Source organism: Cavia porcellus, unplaced genomic scaffold (genome assembly GCF_034190915.1).
Source record: "Cavia porcellus strain 051 isolate PalLab524CR breed Dunkin Hartley unplaced genomic scaffold, mCavPor4.1 scaffold_17, whole genome shotgun sequence".
Taxonomy (NCBI): domain Eukaryota; kingdom Metazoa; phylum Chordata; class Mammalia; order Rodentia; family Caviidae; genus Cavia; species Cavia porcellus.
In genome coordinates, this window is record NW_026947500.1 from 30,072,846 (window position 1) to 30,092,679 (window position 19,834).

Consider the following 19,834-nt stretch of genomic DNA (forward strand, 5'->3'; position numbering starts at 1 on the left):
AGAGACTCAGGCTCCTTTAAGTGAGACTATGTCTGGGAATGAGCCCTGCTTCTGCTATCATCTCCTGGGTGATAGTAGTCTTTTCGCTTGTGAGGCTTCAATTTCCTTGTCTACAATCTGAGGTGACTGACCTCTTAGATGGTCTGTAGCCTCTGAGTCTGTAATACTGTACTGCTGCCCCATTTGGGGTTATCTTTTCATCGCTTGCTTGTGGGTTTCTCAGACGAGGCAAGCCACATTGATCCTCGGTCACATGCGGGGTTAAGGGGAGGCAGGACACACAAATCATCCTGCTACTTACTCTGCTAAAGGTGGGTGCCAGTATTGGCCGGTAGGCCCAATTGATGAGAACAAATGACATGCACCATGGGCCTCTGTGACTGCACAGGCTTCTCCTCATTTCTTCCTCACTGTGTGGTTCTTCTGCCGACTTCCCCTGCCACCACCTGACTCAGATCACTCTGAGACTTGAGTCCCACGCCTCTAGGTACATCTTGTTAAGGACAGTGCTCGATAGCCCAGCCGTATTTGTATCCCATGGAAACTCACCCAAACTGGCAGTTTTAATTAGTTAATTAAAAAAAATTTTTTTTGAGATAGGATCTGGCTACCTAGGTCCATTTGGCCTGAAACTCATGCTGTAGCCCAGGTTGGCCTCCAACTCATGGTGATTCTTCTGCCTCAGCCGGATTGCTGGGATTATAGGCATGCTCCTCTGGCCGGCTTGTTTTGGATTTTTTGAATAGGCACACTGTAGTTCAGGCTGGCCTTGAACTGCTTACGTAGCTCAGGTTGGGCTCAAACTTGTGACAGTCTCTTGACTCAGCCTGCCAAGTGCTTAGATAACAGGTGTGTGCCATCACACCTGGCAGGATCTGGCAGTTGTAAAGCTCATGCAAATAAGGGCTGTCCCCACAGGATCTGCCAGTACAGCATGCCATTAAAATGGCTTGCATTTATCAGGCCTTTCCCATGTCAGGCAATATGACTGGATACCTGACCCCATCTCCTTGAGTCTTCACACTCAACATGTTGATAATACAGTCCCAGTGTATACAAAAGGAAGTTACAGCTTACAGAGGTTAGGCAAGAAGCCTAGGGTTGTGTGAGTAGGGTGAATGACCCAAGTTGGCCAGGGTTTCCTGGGGACACTTTTCCTCATCCTGGTTAGCATATATCGAGCCAAACTGTTAGCTAATGAAAAAATAAGTCTGACAAACTGATCTCTACCCATATACTTGAAAACTACAGGATACAACAAGAAAAATAAAAGATGACCTAACTAAACAAGGAACACACCAGGCCATTGTTCAAGAGCCCTAATGCAATACAGAGATCTGCTCTCCTGTGCCCATCTAGAGGGCCAATGCAACTCTAGGGGACATTTTCCATGGAAGCTGGCAGGTATATGGTAACACACAGGCCTTATAAAACTCAGCCAGTCATGAGGAAGACCAGCCAGAACCTGCATGCCCAGCTGTCAAGACCTGTTAGCAAACTGCAGTGATAACCAAGTATGGCATTGGCCAAAAAGAACAACTCAGATCTGACCAGTGGAACTGAGTAGGGTCCAGAAGCAGAAATCCATGTCGATAGTGAGCTGATTTACAATGATGCCGATACTACAGAGTGATGGGGCCAGGATGGTCTCTTTAATAAAGGCTACTGAGGCTAACTGGATAGCCAAGTGCAGGAAAAGCATACTTTGACCTCACTCTCACATTGGACACAAAAATCTATTCCAGATGGACTGCAGATCTACATGTGAAAGGTGAGCTAATAAAGCTTCGGAACAAACCAGAGTATCTTTATGACCTTGGAGTAGTCAAAGTTTCTTAAGTAGGACATAAACAGCACTATCCAGAGAGGAAATGTTTGATTAACTGGACCACATTAAAATTAAGACCTTCTGTTCTTCAGACACTATCAAGAGGGGAAGAAAGGCAACATGCAGAGGGGGAGCCAGATTTGAAAAATACACACACACGTATGACAAATGACTCTTATCCAGGATATCCAAGGTATGTAAAGATACCAAGAACTACAGCTTTGTTAAAAAAAAAAAAAAAAGACATGTGCCACATAAAATAAGCAGAAGATGTGGGCATTTTACAAAAGATGATGCAGGTGATGGACTAAGGACATGGAAACGGGCTCAACTTTATTACCCATTACTACAAATTACTACAAATTAAGATGATCATTTGGTGCCGGTAGACATCCACCAGTGTGGCTAAGAAGGAAACAATGAAAAATACCCAGTATTTTATGGAGGACCCTGAATGCTCCAATGACACATTGCCAGGGGAGTGAAAATTGGGATGACAGCGTCAAGAAACTGGCAGTATTTGCAGAAAGTAAATATCTGGCCATCCAGCGATTCATCAGTTCTACCTCTAGGCATTTATTCAGCAAAAACAAAGCCATATATTTACATACACAATACTCTTAGCAGTCCCATACCAGAAACTGTCCAGTGGCTATAAGGTAGCAGAATGAATAAACAAAGCAGCCAGACCAGGCACAGTGGAATGCCAGATAGCAAAGAGCCTGGTGGGGCCACTGCTCTCTTCAGCCCCATGAGTCAGACACAGAGAGCACACATTGTGATTCTTTCTATGTAAAACTCAGAGGCAGATAAGCCTCGCTGTAGTTGCTGGAAGCCAGGCTTGTGGGCTACTCTTGGGGTTCCAGTGACAGAAAGTGAGAGCCTTAAGGGCATCCTCGGAGTTCTGTTGCTTTTTCTGGGGGCTATTTATAGGGGTCTCAGGTGGGAGAAATGCATCAAGCTTGCACTGAAGATCTGTGTACTTTACCCTCTTCTGTGTGCTGTACTTTAAAATTACATGTTAATAAACCAATACCTTATACAAGGACAGCATTCCTTGAGCCCAACTAGACAGATGCATAGGCTAGTGCTGGGCTTTGCCTCTTGACCTCATCAAGAGGATGCATCCTTCAAGCCCCCAAATGAGGTCACTTTGGACCTCAACTAACTTTGGCTTACTCTGTGACTCCCCTTCCAGCTCTAGGCAAGGCATACAGGGGAGATGTTTGGGACATCCTTCCCAACAAACACAAGGAATATCTCTTATGACACCATTAGTGAATTATGTGAAGCCATTTTGTTCTCCTGCCACCTCTATGGTGTGGACATTCTCCTCTGCACTGCCTGTCTGACCGAATACCATCATGGCTTGGAGGTCACAAATGGTAAGGATTGAGCCTGACCAAGGAAGTGAGAATTCTTGCTTCTTTCCTTCCAGACTGTAGTTCCCTCCACAGAGCAATAATCCCCATGAGGCCACCGCATCCTTCTCATGTGTTCAGATGGAGACAGCGAAGCTTGGAAAGTTTAGGGGCCAAGGCAGGCTTCCTGCAGCTGGGCCTTTGCAGGCTGGGAGCCAGATTGAGGGCATCCAGTTCCCAGTCCTGTCTCATTCCCACTGAGCCACTCTGCCTCACTTTTAATTTAATTAGGAGAACATTTAATCCGCTTGTGCATTTTAGAGACGGGTTTGAGCCTGGCCTGAGCTATGTGGGGCTCTGCCGGGGATCCTGTGACTCACACAGCCCTATGCAGCCCTCCCAGCCAGTCTCCCAAGGGGCTTCCTTGGCACCTTGTGCAGACAGAGGTGGTCTGGAGCCTCAGAGGAGACTGGACACTGATCAGGGAAGGTAAACTGGTGTCTTGTATTCTTGGCACACTCCTCTCTGTTTCCCTGGCCACTGGACCCGAGAGAACTTTTCAGTCCTCTCCTACCAATGTCTGCAGGCTGAGCACCCAAGTGAGGGATGTGGATGGTTACTGAGGTTCATTGCCCAGTGCCTTGACAGGCCCTGGGATCTCCAAAATGTCCTGGGCAAAGCTGGTCCCATCATAAAGCTAACCCCGAGTCTAAAGAGCTATGTTCAGGGCTAGACTTATGACTTATGCCTCTATTTCCAGAAAGCATGGGCTAGCCCTGGCTTCACTGACAAATGCAGAATTCAAGAGACATTAGTAGTGATGTAGATGAAAGCCAGGCCACAGTGGCCTCACTGGAAAAGAGAAACTTGAACGTCTTGGCGTGAGATTCTGCAGGGTCCAGGAGAAAGTTGAAGACATGGAAATTCTAATTAACGCATGGGGGGCTGGTTTTGCTCAAGGATTTTCGAAGCTGTCATGTCGCAAGAGACCGGGCAAGCACATGCTCGCCAGGGAGGTGCTGACAGTCACCTGGTGGGTTCTCTGCAGTGCCTTAGTCTGTAAGCTCACTTTCCTTATGCCTTCTTTCCATCCCTGTGCTTGGCCACACCCTCTCGGTAGACAGGGTGCCTCCTGAATGTCTGTCATGGGGAAGGGGAGCTGGTAATGATAAGTGGAGGCCTGCCATCCAAGTGCTATAACAGAAAACACAGCAGGGCCAGGGACAACTCTGAGCCCTTCGGGGGAACCATGCAATGGGGAAGGGCTGAGCCACAGGCTGCTGGGTACATGGTGGTCTTGGCTTCTTGGCCCGGCCATTTTGGTTATCCATATGTAGCTAATGGGACAGATGTGTGCTTCCAGGCCAGTTCGGCTGGCTCAGCAGCTGCAGGGAGGGAGTGAAGGAGGATTTCACAAATGTGGCTGTGGGAGAAGTACACCCAGGCCACACTCACAAGTCCTTGAGCTCAGAGGTGCAGAGCTTTATGCCTGGAGCCTTGTGGCAGAATGCATGGGAGGTACCCACATCCCTTTCTGCATATTCTCAGGCAGGGCCGAGGAAGTGCTCTTTGCATGGGGTGCAGGGTATTGGAACTTCTTTCTGCCTTGAGTTTTGGGGTTAATGCCCTGCGCTTCCTCCTAGCCCTGAGCAAAGTGCTCAGGTTAGTGGTACTTAGGACCTTGAGAGCCCGAGAAGGTGGTAGCTGCCCAACCTGCAAGCACCTAGGAATGGGGTCCATGAGGAGCAAATGCTGAAAAATGATAGGATTCAGATGGCCAGATGAGTAACAAGAATGTTCCAGATGATAGGATACTGTATATAAAGCACAGGAACACACACACAGGAGTGTCCATGTTCCTCTCCTGTCCTACCAGTGACCCTTGATGGACACAGACAGTAGTAGGTAGAGCAGGATCATAGGAACTCTTTTTGTTGGGATATAGGGTTCCCCTTCTCTCATGGAAGGCCCCCCACATGCTGCTCACAATGGCTTCCATCTCTGTTCATTCTCAGCCTGAATTTCAGTGGAGGACTCAGGTTCAGTGCTTGGGATCTAAAGGCTCCCTCAGACTTGTCAGACCCCGGAAGTCAGCATCTGGTAGAGAGGTATGTGTGAGGTTGGGGGCACTCAAGCCAGCTGGCCCTGGAGGCTACATGTAAGCTGTGGGTGCTTGCCTACTGGGCTGGGGCTGACAAAGCCGAAGTCCCCCCTGCATCCCGTGCTGCAGTCCCTACTTGTCAGTGATCCTCTAGTTTTCACCAGGCCTATTTGCTGGCTTCTTGCCCCTCAAAGCACTACTGGCCAACAGGCCCCGGAAAGAGGAGCTTCGCCCAGACCCTGGGACCTTCCCGTAATCAAGGCTGTGGTGACCTCACCTCCCTGGGGCCCTGCAGGCGGGGAGAGCTTGAGATGGAAACAAAATGTGTCTTTATTTATGCTTTTAATTTGAATTCTGGAACTGGCCCAGCATGGTAATACATTTAACATCAGTAAAATACTGAAGAAAAATAGATTTGGCTTTTGACAACCACCTCCCACCCACTTTGCCCCCTGTGAGACCCCTGTACTCATCCCTGTCCTTTGTACACACATCAGGGCACGTTCCTCTCTTCCTAGTGCAGGTCCATGGGGCCAGCTGCCCCCAAGAGCTGTGTTGCATCCCTGCACAGCTGGAGCCTAGTTTAATTACAGGCATCCATCACCAAGCACACTGGGCAGGAGGTGGTGGAATGTAGCCCCAGTGGGGCACAAAGGCCTGGCTACCCCTGTCCTACAGGCAGTTAGGCTCTGGGTAAATACATACAGTGTCCACTGTGGCTCGCCTGCTCCCCTAGGTTGGGGTGAAGGCTTGGCTCTGGGGTCACTTGAGCTCCAAATACTCAGTACTAACGCAGTACTGTACCTCTGTTGCTCCCTACCAGGATTTCTTGAAGGGATGGCACCCAACTCCTGAGGATTCAGGTGGCCAGATTGCTTGATGCCTCAATCCTGACTCTGATCAGATCACAACTTTTTGTAAAACTTTGTTCTTTCCTCTCCCAGCCTCCACCCAGCCTTCTCTTTCTTGCAGAGGAGATCGTGGCTATGCTAGAGCCCAGCTAACAGTAGAAGTGCAAGAGGCCCCAGTATAGCTAGAGACGGGCTTATGATGTGCCAGGACCACAAAAGGCAGAGGGCTTGGGTTCTGCTATTTTAAAAGGGACATGAGAGACTACCTGGTCACCTGTGCCATGAGGCCACACTTGCTTGGAGTTGCCTCTAGATTGGCTGGGCAGCCTCTGGCTCTAGAGAGCTCTGAATGTACTAGTGGCAACATGAGTAGTCTTTCCAAAGGGAGCAATTATAGGGCTGCTGTAGGCTTTGTTATGGGCTACATGGGTCCCTTGTCATCCACCAGTGTCCCCTAGACCTTCCTGCATGGTTGGCACACAGTCCAAGAGCTGGCAAGGCTTCCATGTCCTGGCCATGAGAATAAAGGACAATGTTCTCCAATAGGGGGTAAGTGGCCTTGGGCTACATGGGTCCCTCGTCATCCACCACTGTCCCCTAGACCTTCCTGCATGGTTTGCACACAGTCCAAGAGCTGGCAAGGCTTCCCTGTACTGGCCATGAGAATAAAGGACAATGTTCTCCAATAGGGGGTAAGTGGCCAGAGGACAAGAAAGGACAGGTTGAGTAGCCCTGTGAGATCTATGTGGCATCCTGGCCCCTCATGGGGTTCCCAGTGTACTCTTGAACAATGCTGCTCCAGAGTAGGTACTCCATCTATCCTGCACATACCGCCAGCTACAGAACTCCAGTCTTCACCACTTTGGGGTCTCCCTGGCAGCTGGTAGCTCTAGGTTGCTAAAGACAGGCAGTGGGGGTCTGGACTTGATTGGGACTCCCAACAATAGTCAACCATCCTGTGAGCCTGGATGGTCTTGTTTGGTCATAATCATACCTTAGGACAACCAGTCCTTTCCCATAGAGTGGCCTCCTTTAGGCTCTCCGCTCTGCCAGTTTCAGCACTAGGAGTTCCAACTTCCTTAGTCAGCTGTAAGACCAAATCCACACCTGGCTAGTAGCAAAAGCAGGAGGTCCAGGGCCTCACTATGACAAAGAGGCACACAGTTCATTCAGGACAATCTCCTGACCCCAACACCCCCCCCCCCCACGAGTCAGAAGAACAGAAGATGCTAGAGAAACACAAGAGATGGGAAGGGTCCTAGTAAGTGGCCCTCAGAAGGGCTGAGAGTGTGGCTGTCACATCCTGACACAAAGACTTCACAAGGAAACTCCCCATGGAGGTGTGGCCAGCATGGGCCCAGTGCCCCACTGACCCCACTGCATGGCTGTCACCACTGGGCGCTTGGTTTGGAGCACTGAGTCACACATCACAGGGGAATCACACCATGGCCGGGCACCAGGGATTGGCCTGGTGATGCCATGACGGCGGGGGAGGATGGCATGTATCCCAGGCCAGCTGTGCCTCAGGGGAGGCCAACTGGAAGGCGTGGAGAATCAGCCATTTCCTCCACCTGAAGGAGCCCCTGAGGACAGCAGCGGCAACTGGCAGACAGCACCCGGCATCTGCCCCAGAGCTTTGGCCAGGGTTCCATGGGGAAATGCTAAAAAACAAAGTTGACTCTTTCTGGGGTTGGAGGAGGAGGGGGCAAGGGGAGAGAAAAACAATCTTCTCAGACACTCGAAGCATGAAAACAAGTAGAAAATGATCAGTCTGGTTTTCCATAAGTCAAAACAGGAGGATCGGGTTCCCAGACTCCTCAGGAAATGCCCTTGTCCTTTCCTGTTCTGCCTAGTGCCTGGCATTGGGGCCATGCCTGGCAGCTGGTAGCTCTAGGTTGCTAAAGACAGGCAGTGGGGTGCTGGGTGCTGGGTGAATAGACAGCACCCTGACACATGAACAAACCTTGCCCCTGTGCCAAATCATCCCCTCTGAGCCCCATTCCCCTTTAGCCCAGCCTCTGTGGGTGACTGGGGACTCACTGTGACACGTGGGTGATGGGGGTCAACAGTGTCTCCCCTTCCAAGTCCAGATCCTCGGCAAAGCTGTTGGTTCTCATGAAGTGGGTTGGGCTTACTTCCAGCAGTGTGGGGCTCTTCCTCACTGTAGAAAGGGTGGGCGACAGCACATTAGGCCTCCAACTTGGGGCTTGACGAAGGAGCCCCAGAACTGGGCTTAGATGCCCACCCTCCACATCTCTCACCACTGTGGGAGAGACCTGTGAACTCTCAGGTTCGGGTGAGAAGTAGAAATGGTACCCAGATGCCTCAGCGGTGTGAGGTGCGGTAGAGGAGTGTTTAAGGTGGCCCCCAGTGCCTGAGACCTCATAGTGGTAAGAATGGTAAGGTAAGGGCCAGAGAATCTTCCTCAGTGTGGCAACTACCTGGGGCTGAGCACAGGAGTTCAGGACTCATCCTATTTCATGTTCTGGTCTCTCCCCAGCTTCATGTCTGACTTTTGGGTCAAGAATAGAACATGGATACCAGACACAGATCTAGTTGAGACACTGGCTCTCACTGGAAATGCAGTTATAAAATGATAGGACTGCGGGCCAGGGCAGTAGGATGCCTGCACCTAGAAGTCACATGGCTGCCTTTTCATTCTGGCTATGATGCCCTTTTAAACACTTACATCCTGTGGGAGGCAAAAGATTCATCCCAGTAGCTGGCTTCATACTCATATTCCTGAGCCCCTCAGTGACTCTGACACAGGACCTCAGAAGACTGATCCACTTTGTATTCACTCTCAACTTAGTAATAGTATTGCAAGCTGGGTAAGGTGGCCCATGCCTGTAATTCCAGCACTTGGGAGGCTGATGCAGTAGGATTGTTGTGAGTTCGAGACCAACCTGAGCTACAAAGTGAACTCAAGGCCAGCCTAACCTGTATAGTGAGACCCTATCTCAAAAAAAAAAAAAAAAAAAAAAAATGCAAAAGAATTCAGTACTCCTAAAGAAGCGGAATGATTGAAAGATTCACAATGGCCTTCCTCTTCCGGTGTCACCACTGTTAACCTGTAGGTGGATCCCTAGCTCCTGCCCACTCTGCTCATAAGAATACACAGGCTAGGCATGAACTGCTTTTTATACATGTGAGACATCTCTTGTTTTGTCTGTTTTTGCCTGGTTTTGTTCCTATTACTTTGCAATACACTCATGTCTTCGTCTAGATATGTCCAAGTGGATCTGATGATCATTTTATACATTTTTTTAAACTTTTTATCGGTACCAGGGATCGAACTCACGACTGCCTGCTTGCAAGGTAGGTGCTTATGCCGCTGAGCTAAATCCCCAGCTGATAATCATTATTTAATAGCTACATGATAGTCCATAGCTTAGCTCTACCACAATAAATTCATCCACTGTATTTTGTATGAAAATTAAGATTCTTTTAGTTTTAAGCCATTTCTTCAGGCAATAATGCAAAGAATACCCATCTTTATTTAAAAAGGTGATATACTGGAGCAAGGCAAGAGAGTGTATCTTTGTTTTTAATAAATGTTGTGATTGCTTTTCTAGTAAGTTGTAGCAACTCATTCCTTCCTCCTACCCACAAAGTCCCCATGTGTTCACTATCACAACCCTTCGTAGGTCTTGCCAAACAGGCAAAAATTGAAGTCTGTTCTCATTTTCACTTGTACTAAATGCCTTTTACGGGGTTTCTTCTCGCAGAACTGCTTTTCATATATCTGTTGCTCACTTTGCTTGTTACTTTTTAGAAAATTTTAATATTATAGATAGCAACCTTTTTTTAATATATAAGGCATAACTATCTCAGTCTATCTTTGGTCTTTTAACCTTATTATGTTGTTTTTATCACAGAAAATGTCTTTTTGTTTTACAGTGATACATCTTTGCTTTATGAAAAAGGAAGACTTTCCCACAACTAAGTAATACAACTGTCTTTTAAATTTATGTGTGAATCGGTGTGCATTCATACATATGTGTAAACTTTAATATATATAACATTGTTGTCTAATTTGAGAGGTGATCAACAATAATAAAATAAAATTTAAAAGGCAGTATATACAATCTTACTAAAAAAAACTAAAGTAAAATGTAAAACTATAAAACTTTTGGAGGAAAACAGAGAATCACTGGGACTTTGGATTTGGCAGAAGGATTCCAGATACAATAGCAACAACTTAGCTGGAAGAAGAAAAGAATCAACAAATTGTACTTTATCACAATTAAAAACGTTTGCTCTGTGACAGACTTTCAGTGGAATGAAAGGGCAAACCACAGATTTGGAGAAAACATTTTCACTTATTGAGTCAATGACTATGCCTACAATACATGAAGAATGTTTATAATTTTACAATAATAAAGCAAATAGCCCAGTTTTAAAAACTGGATTACAAATAAGCATATGAAAAGGTACTCAACCAGAAACAATAATCATTGGAGAAATACAAGTTAAAACCACAGTGAGATACCACTATAACCTTATAAGAATGGCGAAATTTCTAAAAATCAAAACCGAGCAATACGGAATAGTATTGGATTACAACAAAACTCACCAGGTTGCAGAGTGTCTGGAATGCTCACATGTTGGTGGGAATGAAAAATGGCCCAGCCACTTTGGAAAACACTTTCGCAGTTTCTTAATCCCTTTCTCAAGTATTTACCCCATCTGAATATTTACATTTATAAAAACACGTGCATAAGTGCACGTAGCAATTTCACTTACAATTGTTGAAAACTAGAAACAACCGAGATGTCCTTTGACAGATGAACAAATGAACAAACCATGTTTCGTTTATTCTAGCCATGCAGTGGAATATTACTGAGCAATACAAAGAAGTGAACTAAACATTCATGTAACTACATGGGTAAAACTCACGTGCATCTTACTAAGCAATGAAAGAAACCAGATGCAAAAAAGCATTTGTGTTATATGACCCAATTTATAGGACATTTTAGAAAAAGCAGACCCTATGGGACCAAAACCATATTATTGGCTGCTAGCAGTTTTGGGCAGGAAGACTGTAAGAAATTCCTCTGTAGGATACTGTGGTGGATGTATGATTTAAGGCATTTGTCAAAGCTCATAGAGCTGTAACTCTCTAAGTGAATCTTCCTTTATACGAATTAAGAATCAATCAGAAAATTGGAGGTTCTTAGGAGGAAAGTAAATTACAATGAGTGGGTTATTAACTGTGTTACAAATGGATGACATAGCACTGAAAGGACAGGTCAAAAAGAAGCTGGCTTACTGTTGCTTTCAAAAACAATTATTTTTGAGTGGACACTGAGTAGCTAAGGACAAAAAAGAAAGATTTACTGACATGAACACTATATACTTTTAAGATAAGTTTGTTTCACAAAAGAGTACTTCCTGTACAGCCAGGTTAGTAAATATACTACATAATGGAGGCCAGGGCCAGGGCCAGGAAAACAAGGATGTAAAGTGTAGTCAGAAACATCAGTATAAATATATGAATATTTCCTAACTCTATATCCTGACAGGAGTTAGAAACCAACCGACACCTCAGAGCAATGAGCATAAGTACCCACCTCATGTTTACTGTATGCCAGTACTATTAAGTTCTGCAATATAAAGAACCAATACAAAGAACCTCTCTGGATGAATGGGTTTATCCACCTTAACACCCGGAAAATATAAAATGGATCTGAAGTATTGTTCAGTGCTACAAAGGAAGGAAACACAAAAATAAACAAAAAAGAAGGATGGGACATGTCAAAAGGACACATACCAAACAGTGGACAAAGCTAGAATAAGTTAAGCAACAAAATAACAATAGTATTGAATTATAACAAAAATGCATACGCCTTAGTCCATACTGATAAATTGAAAAGGGAGAGATAAGTCTTGCTTACTGAAGAACTCCGAATAGTAAGCATAGAAAGACTGAAGAACATAGAAATACACCACCATAATATTTGCTGCAGGAAAGCTCTGTGAATGAAGACTGAATCAGTGGGTGAACTTTAAGAAGGAACTTCAAAGTAACTCCCCCCAAATATGCTTTAATTGCTGCAGTGGTTTCAACACATGTTCACATATTCTCTGATATCCTCATGCCAAATTCAGAGCTGAACTTACCTCCCTTTCAGTATGGGCTGGAGTTGAATGACTTGCTTCTGGTGACTAAACTACAGAAAGGGAAAAACAGCTCAGATACAATGGAGGAACCTGGCCCCTACCACCTTAACCACATGGCTGTGATACAGTGAGAAAAACATCCTGCCTCTCCAAACCCATAACCTTAGTTTAATCCTGGGAAAATTTAGACAAACCCAAACTGAGCAACACTGATAACTGACCAGCATTCTTTACAAGTGTCAGCCTCATAAAAATAAGACTGAGTAGCTGTCACAGATCAGAGAAGATTAAGATCTGCTACCATAAATAAAGTTAACGATGGATCTGGATCCTGGATCAGAAAAAGGACATTAGTAGTTAAACTGAGGAAATAACTGTTGCTTGATAGGGTTGCATTAATGTTAATTTCCTAGTCTTGGTCAATATATCAAAGTTATGTAAGATGCTAACACTGGGCAAAGCTGGTGAGCACAAAAGAATCTTAAGTATTTAAAGGTATGTAAGAACTATGGAGAAAGTATAAAACTTCAGAGACATTGAAGAAGACAAATAATTGGAGAACTATGCTTTCATTCCACTGACAAGAAGACTGAAACTAAAAAGATTCTCTTTAAATCTTAAAAAAAAAAAACCCAAAACATGTAATAAATAAATAGAAACCCAGGGTTTGTGTGTGAGGACTTTCGCAAGCTGATTCTAAAAGTTGTTTGGACGTGTAAAAGGCCAGCAGACGGTGGAGAATCTGTTTCACCAACATCAGTGCTTCTTCCAAAGTCATGAAGAATGTGGTGCTGATGCAAGGAGATACCAACAGGCTTGCTGGACAGAGCTGAGCATCAGATTGCCCCCACATATGGACACTTGCAGTGTATCAGTGGTTGCCTGTGAATCACTGAAGTGCATGGGCTTTTCAAGAAAATGTTCAGGGGCAACAGCATTCAATTGGACCCTTAATTTCTTCTTACTACACACCAAGATAAGTACTTCTTGGCATTCCAGGGGATTGAAGACCACTCATGAAAAGCAAAACTAGAAAGCCTATATGGCTGAATGTAGAATAATATCGTCATAATCTTGGGATTAGGAAGAATATTTTAGAATCAAAAAATAATAATCATAAAGGAAAAGATTAATTAATTTGCTTGCATTGGAGTCAGGACCTAATCACCAAATTACATTTTAAAGAGTGAAAAGACAACTACAAAAGAGTCATAAACCCACAAAATATAAAGAACTTTTGCAAATCAATAAGAGAAATAGAAGGGACCTAATTAACAATGAGCAACCAACAAACAGCACATCCTAAAAGAGGAATCCAAAAGGCTGATGAGCTTGGGGAAAGGTGTTGTGCCTGACTAGCAATCAAGGAAATGTAAATAAACTCAGGAGCTCATGGTCCATAGGGGCCAGTGGCAGACTTCCAGCAGGAAACTGCACAGACATTACTTAGCTGCAGCCGGGAGAAGGGCTCTGAGTGAAGGGCTCTGTGCCCATGACATCCTTGGAGAGACCAGGCAAGGCCTGGTAAGCCTTGAGGAATGTGTGCACATTCAGAGGCCCACAGGTCTGGAACCTGGTGCAAACATTTTACCGCCCCCATTTGAGAGACTTGGGGCTGAGATTCAAGTACCCTGGGTTATATTATACAGTTGTCAAGTGAAAGAGCTAAAACTTCATCCAGGATTCAAATGTTCTTTTGGAAAATAAGAAAAAGAACACAAATACATATTTCAATGTCTGCATCACTTGTATACAGAATGAAGGAGCGGCTGCAAGAGGGGCCTGCTTTACAAACACCCAGGATGATAAGTACCATCTCCAAAGCCCGAGGGCCAAGGCTGAGCCACTCGACCCCTGAGAAAGGCCCTGCGCTGGTGTTTTAGGAAATTAAATGTGCACATCAGTTGGCTGCTTGGAGCAGGTGGGGCTTGCACCTGCCAGAGAGGAATGTGTGCTCTTTGGTTTAATCCTGGGAACAGCACGAGGGGCCCTGCAACAAGGGTCAGAGAGGGGCTCCACAGACTTGTTTTTCCAACTCAAAAGGAGAGGCTGCTATCTGCCAGGCCTGTGTGTCGGAGACTGTTGGGTGTGCCTCTTCCTCCACAGGGACACAAAAGACCAGGCCTACCACCTCCACTTCAGTGTGCACTGCAGACACAGCCAAAGCAGAAATTCTAGAAGATTTTTGGAGAGGGGGCAGGGACTCAATTTCTCCTAGATGTGCGGGTGCTGCTCCTAGTCAGGGGCTTGGGGAAAGTGCTCTACGTGAACAGGACCTACTGGCTACTGCCACTTGTGAAGAGCTCAGTGTTGGTCTATCACAGTGATGTGAAAAGATGGCCCAGCTGCAGAGTAAGCACAAGCCATGGTGTATGTGACAGGGCAGCTAATCTGGACACCAAGACCCTGCAGAGGGCAACGGAGCAATGCCAGGTGCTCTACTGAAAACAGCCAGAGTGCCTGGCCCTCTGGGAACAACCACTATTTCCTGGTGACAATGAAGTCACACTTTTCTAAGGCAGTCCCAGTTTTTGATGCTTTCATTCCTTGGCTGCCTTTGCCTTGTCAAGGCCAGAAACTGGGCCTAAGTTTTCAGGGCAGAACAAAACAATTTTGTTTTCTAGGAAAATGGGAGGTCTGGGATGGTGAGTGCAACATCAGGCGTGGTGACTGCCCCAGCTGGGGCCGCCAGCTGCCAAGTCTCACCCTCTCTCAAGAGAACCGGAACCAGACTCAGCACAGCATCTTCCTTTGCAGCCAGTAGACCTGCTCAGTAGTGTTCTTTGCATTTTATTTTATTTTTTTAAAAAACTATGACCACAGCCAAAAGATTGGAAGGAAATAGATCAAAATGTTAACTGTGTTTGTCCTTGGGTGAAGGGACTTTGGGTGATTTTGATTTCCTTCATTATCATGTCTGTGTTTTCAATTTTGAAAGATACTTTCACAAGTCAGAAAACAATAATTTGTAGAAATCTTACATGTGCTTTGCTTTCAGGCCCATGACCCTGTCACATGGCATCCTGGAGGTAACAGAATATCAGTGTCCTACATCCTTCCCCTCTTCTTTACGTTGTGCATGCAACTGGGTAATACAGAGCTCTTTTGCCATAAAGTTCTCCAAGTATTTCCATTCCAACAGCATGTGGCCTCACGTTCTCCTCGATGAGCTCTCACCCCTCCTTGCTTAGACGAGGTAGGTCAGCATTGACGTGTCAGGTAAGAGCCCAGCTCACTACTGCTGCCCACTGCCCTCTGCTGAGTATTGTTGGTGTCCTTGTTCTTCCCGGTACCTTCACCCAGCTGCTCAGCCTCTGCCCTCCTCATGACTGATTATAATCCTATTTAATCTCCCAGGTGTAATATAAGCCTTTCCCCCCTACAAGCTTTCAAGGCTCCCAAGATTGCTGCCTCCTCTGATGACTGGGGCTTATATGTGCCTGGCCCATAACACAGGAACCTTGCATTCTGCTTTCCCAGAGTCCTTCCTGTGCCTGGCATAGGCAAGATTGCTAAGCCAGCTCACCACTCTGGATAAACAAAAGCTGCCCCCTTTTTTCCTCAGGGAATAACCCCTTTTCTGGCTTTCTCAAAAAAAATTTCCCCCTCTTAGTGGATTCACCAGAGCCTTGTGGCTACTGCACTGTGAAGAGAACTGTTCCCTAGGGCATCCTGACAGCTGCAGCCAGGCCCTGCGTGACATTGCTGAGCTGAAGCCCCACAGCCTGTGCCAGCTGCCCATGCCCAACTCATGGACCCTGAGCCAGAGCAGCCCCGCCACCACCTGTGTCTCCTCTCAGAGGCGAGAAGTAAGGGACATGGACAGAAAGTGTAAAAGCCATTCCCACAACAGCTGCCAGGAACAAGGCAAGGAGTGGAGTGAAAATGTATATTCACAGCTGGCACCCAGTTCCGCTTAGGAAAATACCTTGCCTGAATGGACACCTGTTGTTTTTGCCTGCCCAGCAGCCAAGCCTGGCTTTTGGAAATAGCTTCTCGAATCTTCCCTTAAGGGGTTATCCCTTTCTATTTCTAGGGTTCAAGGTTCAGGTACCTACTGGCAATTTCAAAGGGGTATAGCAAGCTTGGATACCCGTAGCATAGTTTACATCTGAGGATGGTTTGTATCCTCTTTGGGAGCAATGACAGCCTGGCTCAGACAATGGCATGGATTATGAGAAAACAGATGATCTTTTCCACTGGGCTTGCTGATCTGGTGTATACAAGCTGATGGCCATCTTGTCTGTATTCAAAAGTGGCTGCTTAAGGATATAGCTGGGCTGATGGACATAGAAAGTGAGGGTGAGAACAAAAGAATGTACAGGCTGGAAGGGGGAGGAGAGCAAGATCACGACTCCGAGGTCCAGCTGTGCTGGAACAGCTGGGTCCAGATGTGTGAGCCAAAAAATGTCCCTTTTGTCCATAAGCTCGTTTGACTTGGGGTTCCATCATTTGTTATCAAGCAAGTCTTCAGGAATGTGTGTGACAAACTTGAGGGTGACATGTGAGTCTGAGAGGGGGAGGTCAGGGTTACAAAACAGCTGAACTCCATATAGCCCTTGCTGAGCTTTATGGGGCAAAAGGCAGAGAAAAATAGGCTGGTGGGAAAGAAAGTGGCCTGAGGCTTGGGCTCCAATCCTGCAACGGCCAGGGAGCTCTGGGAAAGGGGCTCCCTAAGGCTGGTTGTTGACTTTCTACTGTTGGGTAATGCAAATCCCCAGAACTTCAAGAAGCCCCTTTCCACACTGTTGTGTAAGTGGGGGTGTGGAGGAAATTGTGGAACAAATTGCATCTCACATTTAGTCAAGGTTGTTTCAGAATAGATTCGACTCTTGACAGTGAGAGTCAAAGAAGACCTGTAGATTCCTGAGAAACCCCAGAAAGGATGCTGGGATATGTACAATCTGGACTTAAGTTTGTGAGTATCCTCATCCTCCAAATGCCTCCCTTCACAATAGGACACAGGCATCAGCACATACAAAGCCCAAAATAAGTGGAAATAGTTTTGTGGGCCCAATGGTGGAATCCGAATCGTGGAGGTGTTTAGCAGGATAGATGACGGAGCCAGAACAGGGTCAGCCCCGAGTGAGCCCGGGAAATGGATAGAGAGAGCAACACAGCCATCCACAAAACTAAGTCAACCCACTCCGGTCTCCACACTGCAGGAAGTCACTGTCCGGGTCTCCCAAGACACATTTTCAGGGGAAGGTTCCAGCAGCAAGAGCAGCCCCAGGAAACTTTAATATACAATGGAATCTGGGTTAAGCACTATCTTCTCCAAGAGTTGAGCTCACAGGACATTCCCCAGAAACCTCTGGAGAGGTGGGGAGGAGAGTTTCTGGAGGTCTTTGGATGAAGAAAACAAAAAAGTGGCCTTGATTTTCAAGGCGAAATTACAGAGGAAGAAAAAAATGTTTTTAATCTAATTAAGAGCGATCTTTTCACCTTCATCACAACATCGCGGAAATGTGCCAGTTCTTAACTTCACACAATAATCAAAGCAATTAGTGAGGGAGAAGCCTTGGAAACCGGTGCAGATGTTCTCAGAATGTTTAATGGGGAAATGAGTTGCAGGCCTCGGTCTCAGCATCCGGCTCCAGGCCCTGGCTACCAAATCCAGACATCTGCTAGGGCCCCACCCCCAGGCCCCGAGGGCTCGGGCTTGAGAAACACAGGTCCCTTCCCAGGCTGCCTCCAGCCAGGCCAGATCTGGGCTGAAAGTCTCCCCGTGGCTTCTCAAGCCAGGGCCTGGACACAGTCAGAGCCATCCCAGAGCTGGGGGGAGGCTTAACATCAAAATTATGTTAACAACTAATGTCAAAAGTAATCAACTCAGCTTGGATCCCCCATCCCTGCTGGCTGTAGGAAGGCTGTGAACAAGAGGAGGACAAGAGGCCCCAGAGATACCTCTCCAAAAAAACCCCTTATCATGAACACTATTTCATGTAAAGATATAATAGCCTCTGCTCAGTGTGCCTTGTGAGTTTCATTCAAATGCTGCTGGAGCTGTTGGTCCAGGAATCAAACTGGGCGATCCTTGAGGAATTTCTAATATTCAGAAAGCTTGTATAAGTGAGGATGGTCCTTAGAAAGTAGCCTGTTTTAAGAACAAGGAGGGTACATGACTAATGTTAAATGGCTGGTGGAGAAAGAGTGACCTTAGCCAGGCAGTTCGGTAAACCTTGGATGCCTTGCTGGAATGGCGTGCACTAGGAACATGGAGGTGAAGAGAACATTGATCCTCTCCTCGGGGATACACGGGCATCGTGAGCCCCCACCTTTTTACTACTGTCAGCACTCACAGCCTTCGAACTGAAGGCTTCTTTTTCAATGTCAACCTCCCAAATGTACTAGAGTGCACCACCCTGATATCAGAGGCCTGTTTAACACACAGACGCCAAGATGGATGGGAAATGAATCACCAGGGGAAGTATTCAATAGTGATAAACAGCCTGCTTACCCCATCTTTGTAGAACTGTAAGACACGTTCTCAGTAGACACTCTGGTGCCCACCTTGGAGTTATTGCTTGTTAAATGACTGGCATAGCATTCCTAAGTTAGACTTTACATTCAGGGAAACTGGCCCAAGACAATGTGAGAGGAAGCTGCTGAAGCATTTAATAGAGGAAGCAGCAAGATGCACTGTATATTTAAAGAATCTTCTGTCGATAGTGTGGAAGTTGAAAGAACACTGAAGAGGAAAAAGCAACTACTCAGGAAGAGACGTGATGATGGCATTAACAAGAGAGATATGTGGGGGTATGAGAAATCCAGACAACTGACAAAACTCAATGAGGTATTTGACAGGGGCAGTAAATTGTTCTTTTTTTAAATGCAAAAATTTGAAAAATACTTTGAGGAAGTTTTGTAGAACAATAAATAGTGTGCTGCTCCCTTCCCTCTGACCCAAAAATCTTCCTGTACACCTCCCTAAAACTAAAATCAACAAAATTGCATTTAAAGGCATACAGGACCCAGCCTTTCTACAGTACTAAGAAACAACGCTATGACCGTGAAAGAAGAGATGAACCAAATCGTGACCACATTCTAGCACTGTGCTACCTTTGCAAGCCTGTATATGCAAAATGTCCAAGAAAAGTTAAAATATTCTGTCAAAGACACTGTGTATGGTGGACAACATTGCAAACATATTTCCAAGGACGCTTCCCTTCACAGATACATTTTTACAAAGGCAAAATCCCACGGTCAACCTTGTCAAAACTTGGAAAACCAGTTGATGGTTTACAGTGATTACAATGAACATCAAACCAACTTATACTACAATTTAAAAATGGTAGGCAGCCAGTTGTGGTGGCACACACCTGTAATCCCAGCACTCTAAAGGCTGAGGCATGAGGATCACCTCAAGTTCAAGGCCAGCTTGAGCTGCAAAATCAGATCCTGTCTCAACAAACAAAATTGCAGGAAAGTATTGCAGTGTTTTTGTTTGTGCTTTTATCACCCTTGCCTCAGCTTACTCATACTCTTGAAGATGGAAGCTTCTGTTGTATTTCAGATGTTATACATTGATCCCTGGATCTAGAAGGTGGAGAGACCTTTTTTTTTAATT

The 19,834-nt window shown here is 45.9% G+C and overlaps 1 protein-coding gene and 1 long non-coding RNA gene across 13 annotated transcripts in view; one reads left to right on the plus strand and one right to left on the minus strand.

Moving 5' to 3' along the window:
* Positions 1-19,834, minus strand: part of Kcnq1 (potassium voltage-gated channel subfamily Q member 1) — a 314,775-nt gene that overhangs the window by 158,402 nt on the left and 136,539 nt on the right. For 8 of the 12 annotated variants that reach the window (XM_063227107.1, XM_013150646.2, XM_013150648.3 and 5 more), the window contains 1 exon segment: positions 8,182-8,302. The exons of the other annotated variants lie outside the window; for them this stretch is intronic. In XM_063227107.1, coding sequence (XP_063083177.1) covers positions 8,182-8,302 — 121 coding nt within the window. 12 annotated transcript variants of the gene reach the window in all.
* LOC134470922 (uncharacterized) overlaps positions 1-19,834 on the plus strand; it is a 69,030-nt gene that overhangs the window by 23,708 nt on the left and 25,488 nt on the right. The window contains exon 2 of the long non-coding RNA XR_010040183.1: positions 1-19,834. This exon is cut by the window's left edge and continues 17,686 nt beyond it; it is cut by the window's right edge and continues 25,488 nt beyond it. This is a non-coding gene — a long non-coding RNA (uncharacterized LOC134470922).